The following is a 5,746-nucleotide window of genomic DNA, read 5'->3' on the forward strand; positions in this document are numbered from 1 at the left end:
AAACTTGTTTGAGTCTGCATCAAAAATAAATATAAAATGGGCTGACTGATATGCAGTTACAGAAAACTGAGGATAGGAGAGTTTAAAAAGAAGCTCCCTCTCTTCTCGCCACCCTCAATCAGCAGCAGTTTGCTCTCCGTGTGCCAGCACACAGACCAAGCACGCTCTCACGAGAGATGTGGACAGCCCTGGAGAAGGCAGAAGCAGGAGTTCAGGAGATCAAGGGAAGGCCGGAGTGCAGAGTGATTTTAGGGCTTGGTATCTGTCAGAAGAGGGGAGTGGCTCTCCAGCATTACCCAACAACAAAATCCATGCGTGCTCTTCCGTAGTGCAAGCACAGGAGGGGAAGACACCAACCAGATCTACCAAAGGCAGCACAATGCACAATTTGGTGCCTAAGGGTGGAGAGGGAAGAGCACATCCTGGGTCTCAAAAGAGAAATATCTGCTAAACAGCTGGAAATTGCCCCTGAAGAATGGAGAAGCACTCCTCCGACAGCATGTTTACCACAAACTGGGAAGCCAGCAATAAAATATCATTAATCCCTTTAAGTGTTGCAGGAGACTTGCCATTAAAATCTCAAATCAAGTGCTAAATGGAGTGGCTTCCTACCTTAATGTTGACTAGTAACAGAATGTGTTACTAATTAAACTCTAGTGGTAAGTGAAATTCAGAGGAAAAAAGGCTTTTTGGAACTTCAAATAGACCTTTGTACATCATTCCTGTCATGAATTACTGCTGGAGTTAATGACTGTTTATGTTTCACGTGGAGGTGCCTCAGATAAAACTGGAGGTATCGCTCCACGCAGATTTTGGAGTCCAGCTGTACCTGGAGAGTGTAAGATAACCAAGTATCTACTTGGTCAAAGCAACAGATCACACTGCAGTAACAGCAGAGAGGACACCGAATATTCATTAAAAAGGTCTTGCTTATATTCTGGACTAGTTTATACTTAACTCACTGGACAGCAAAAGATGTCTAAATGTCTGACACCTTGGTCCCAGTTTCCCTGACAGTATCACTACGTTTCTATTGAGGTTGTAGAGGGTAGAACAAAGTCATTATGGAGTCAGACTCCAGATTTCAGTTCACATGACACAGAGAAAAGTTGATCCCAGCAGAAAGCATGCTCTTGGACTGCACAAATGAGTGCCTGGACCCACAGCAAATCCTGTGCATCAGGATCATCACTGAATAATTAAGATGCTGTCAACAGCAGTGGATGGAGAAAAATACAGTAGGGTGACTGGGAGTCAAGGATCATAAAGAAAGGCCATCCACTCAACAGCTCAGCATGAGTGTTTATTTTAACAGGCTTTTTAATGGGAAGCTTTGATTCTTTTTTGTCATACACTTGAGCTAAAACGGAAAATGACCTCATTTTAGGATATCATAACAGAGTAGACAGCTCTATTTCATTCAAAATTGAGGCCATCATCCTGACATCCCAGAGCAGGCTGTGATGTATTTTTATTTACTACTTTTTCAAAGTGCTGCATGCAGGAGGACATTTTCACCCCACCAGTAGCCAAGCTTCATAAAAAGACAACATCAAGGGACACTAAAAGATCACATCCAAGCACAAAGGTGATCTTTTATTTTACACTTTTAATGCAACATCCTTTCAGAAGACTGTACATACCAGAATCCCTAACATCTGCCTTAGTACTGTACAAGGCAGTCACTAAGAGAAAGAAGCTACTCTTAAAGATTCGTTTTTCCAAAATCTGAAAACTGAATATTCCAGTCCTATGAGTGGAAATGGAGGTAAAGGGGTGGGTCTGTTTGGTTTTAGATACTTAAAGCAAACACAGAGAAAGGGAAATATTGGATGACCTCAGATGCAGAAGACATTTCAAAAAACCCACCATTGTATTTCAAGTCATTAGAAATACATGAAGCATTTTATTTCCAAAGAAATACCAATACATTTGATCTGCCATTCATGCCATCCTGTCATTTTGAAAAAACATAGGTTAATGTGAAATACAAAATTAATTCAACCCAAGCATGCAACAATGAATGTATAAAAAAGCCTCGTCACTTACTGGCTGATTCCCTCAAACGAAGCTTCTTTGGAGACGTTTCCGCTATCAGTATTAACACCGCGCTGGGAGGGAACAGATTAAAAAGAACCATTATTCTGAGCCAAACACAAGTATTTAATACTTAAATAATGGGGAGAACCTGACTGCAGTAAGACTTGTACATAAGTAAACTTGAATCATTGTAAATACAAAACCCCAGCCTGCTTGTTCAAATGCAGACCTACGTAAGAAATTATCTTTTTCATAGGAGACCAGTGTAGCACTTGGGTTAAGATGTGCTCCTTAGGAAATGGCAAGCTTTGACTTCTAATTCCCTTATGTCCTGAGAGGGAGCTAGATCTATATAATAACAAAGGGCATGAAAATAACAAATGGATAAGATTCCTTCTAAAGTAATTTCATTTGAAAATAAATTATTACACACTGCCTTGGCAATGCTTACTATTTACACTTGCATGCCGCTCCCCTACAGCTTTCCATTCAAGCAAGCAGCACAAGCAAGAGTATTTTGGCTGCTACACAGCAGATGAACCCTTCTGACACGTGCCTGGGAAACCCTGTGGAGCAGCATTCAGTTCTGTGTCTGGAATGAAACCACAGGAGGAGAGGGCCAAGTTTCCATCCATCCAGCCAGCAAAAAGAGAAGTGCTCTTCCCTTTTCTGTGTACTACTTCATGGCAGTGGGAGAAATGTGACAGCATCACAGCCCCAGCCTCTCAGCCAAAAATTAGCTTAAAATTCCCAATTGCAACAGGATGCTCAGAGTGACAACCACTCAACAACTCAATGTGCAGAAATGCACAGTAAGAAGGACAAGATGGTAAAACATTCCCTTTTCCACTCATTTCTCCTAAAGAACATGAAGGAAAGCTATAGGGCGATCTTTTCTATGTGTGTGTGTACACAAATGTAAGTAGAAGACTGAAAACTATTTAGAGCCTCTGTTCTTAATTGATAAAGAAATCAGATCTCATGCTATGTGACTGCTTAGGGAGGGATTTTTTGCCAGACTTCTGTCTGGCAACTATCATAGGAAAACAAGAAATTCAGGAGCTGCCGCTGCATTTGCTGTAAGGGAAAGCTCAGAGCCAGCAAACCATTTCTTACATAGATTGGAGACAAGACTCAGATATTCTTAATAGTGAGAGGTTTACAAAACAACTGTCAAGGAAAAAAGCTGGGGGACAGGTGGAGGGGAAGAAGAAATTTGCATGCTTTACATTCATTCTTCTTCCAGAGACATAAGACCGTTCAAAATACTTGGCAGGCGTGTGATATCTCTCCCTCCTCCCAGAAGATTTTCTTACCAACCCACACAATGCAGAAAAATTATTTCCTGAATCCTTGTGAGATTCCCACAGAAAAGTCCAAACACGCTCATGTCATGACCAGAGCAGCAGAAGAGAAAAATGCAGTTTGGAGTCACTGCACATAGGCTGCAGGACAGCATGGTCCACGTTAGATAGGCTTGTCATGTCTTACCAGAAAACTGATAAAGCTTTTGGCAGAGAGAATACAGATTGAGGCCAGAGACTACAAATTTTGAGATCATGGAGGAGCCAGAAAACCAGATGACTATACACAGGTGGCTTCAAATTTGGCAAAGATGGAGAGGAAAAGATAGAGAAGGGCAGTGCAAAGAAATACTGAATAAACTGATCTCCTTAGTGAATAAAATGGGTAGTTATTCTTCAAAGTAATATGACTCACCAGAGTAAGAAGCACAGCAGGTTTCTTTGAAGCCAAGACACTGGCTATCTAAAAAGAAGTTTTAGATTGCCATTATTTTTCTTTTTTTCTTCTTCATAATCACATTGATACCAATTTCATAAACATTTGTTCTACACAAAATAAATGAGCTGCTAAGACAAAAAATTATCCTCTGATATCTTTCAGATATTGTAGCATTACCCAACACTTGCAACAAGAGTCAGTAGATGACAAAATATTTAGACAGAAACACAGTGCTTACGTTGGTGGTGTCCTTTAAAGACATCAATACCAGCTATAACTTAAGATTAAGTCTATTGTCACCACTTGAAAGACAGAGAAAATATGAGCCAAAAAGCCATAATGTCACACAGAAATACTGGTCCACATAAAGAGCTCTTTTTCCCATCAATGAAGTTTTTTAAGCAGTAAGGAAGTAGATAATAGAACTGCAATAATGGCAATTGTTGACAGAAAGTGACCCAAAACAACTAAGCTGACCCAAACCATTTGCCCTTGCAATTTTCACTGTCTGACAGATGAGCATTGGAGTGTCTGTGCTCCACACGACTCCAACTCACACACGTCAAAAAGCAACCTCTCCACAGCTTCCTCCACCCCCAGCCACTGAAACACAGGATCAAACTTCACTTCATAGCTGGACTCATTATGAAAATGAAATGAAACATCCTCACAGCTGATGAGAACAAAATTTTTGGTCTAGCGAGTCAGAATTAGCACTCTGCAGGGACAGAAGTATCAGAGTCTTCCTTTTCAAGCTGCTCTCCATGAAAATCATGCACAGAGCTTGGCAGGAATACGGCCCCCACCCTGCTGAGCCTGTCTACCAAAGAAAAGATAACTGGCCAGGTGCGTGAGTATACAAACATCTGCTCAGGAATGAAATGAGAAACCTAACTAAGCAAGTCACGCTTACATTTAAAATTTTATTTGCTTATTCTAATATTAGAATCATTCAGCAAAGTAAGAGTAAGGCAGGCAGCCTTTCCTCATAGCTCCTTGGAGGCATGAAATAATTGTAGGCTCTCAAGTCAGAGCTAGGACCTCCCTGACAGCAATCTCCTCAAATCTCCACGGCACTGCAAAAAAATGCATTTAGCAACATGTTTCTGTTGGGTAATGACACAGATTGACAGGTCTCATGATGCACATAACATGTTTATGAGACTGTCTTTGGATTAAGACCTTAGTGTTCAGCTCAAAATGGCAGCCTTTTAAAAATATATGTAAAAATTACAAGTGCTTTATAAGAATGAAGGATGCTTTCTTCTGGGGGGGAAATGGTCCCACCAAGTCAGGAGACATTCAAGTAAGCAGAGGACTAAAATTAAGCAAAATCATTGCCACATATTGATTTTGTATTCACAGAAAAATATTAAGATACACAAACATCTCACCTCATCCATGTAGTGGACTTCATCCACAGCATATTTTTTCTTGAAGAATTCAGGGGGATGAATCCTTTGGAAAACAACAGAAAGAAACATCTGGTTTTAGCTTTACTGTTATATTTAATAAGGCCACAGAGCAAGAAATCATGTTCTCTGCTATCATAACAATAGAATCAGAGATAAGGAACGTCTTCATAATCTTATCCTTGACTCCATTTCTCAAAATAGGAGATTCACAGAATCACAGAACGTTAGGGATTGGAAGGGACCTCAAAAGATCATCCAGTCCAATCCCCCTGCCGGAGCAGGAACACCTAGATGAGGTTACACAGGAAGGCGTCCAGGCGGGTTTTGAATGTCTCCAGAGAAGGAGACTCCATAACCTCTCTGGGCAGCCTGGGCCAGTGCTCTGTCACCCTCACTGAGAAGAAGTTTCTTCTCAAATTTAAGTGGAACCTCCTGTGTTCCAGCTTGTGCCCGTTACCCCTTGTCTTATCATTGTTTGTCACCGAGAAGAGCCTGGCTCCACCCTCGTGACACTCGTCCTTTATATATTTATAAACATTAATAAGGTC

The 5,746-nt window shown here is 40.9% G+C and overlaps 1 protein-coding gene across 1 annotated transcript in view; it reads right to left on the reverse strand.

Moving 5' to 3' along the window:
- Positions 1-5,267, reverse strand: part of PEPD (peptidase D) — a gene marked incomplete at its 3' end in the record, with an annotated part of 105,834 nt that extends 100,567 nt beyond the window's left edge. The window contains exons 1-3 of the mRNA XM_010189601.1: positions 5,178-5,267; positions 3,760-3,807; positions 2,050-2,111 (exon numbers count right to left, since the gene is read on the reverse strand). Of these exons, the coding sequence (XP_010187903.1) occupies positions 2,050-2,111; positions 3,760-3,807; positions 5,178-5,267 (200 nt within the window). The remainder of the gene's footprint in view (positions 1-2,049; positions 2,112-3,759; positions 3,808-5,177) is intronic.
- Positions 5,268-5,746: the final 479 nt, after the last annotated feature.

Source organism: Mesitornis unicolor, unplaced genomic scaffold, assembly GCF_000695765.1.
Source record: "Mesitornis unicolor isolate BGI_N332 unplaced genomic scaffold, ASM69576v1 scaffold11230, whole genome shotgun sequence".
Classification (NCBI taxonomy): domain Eukaryota; kingdom Metazoa; phylum Chordata; class Aves; order Mesitornithiformes; family Mesitornithidae; genus Mesitornis; species Mesitornis unicolor.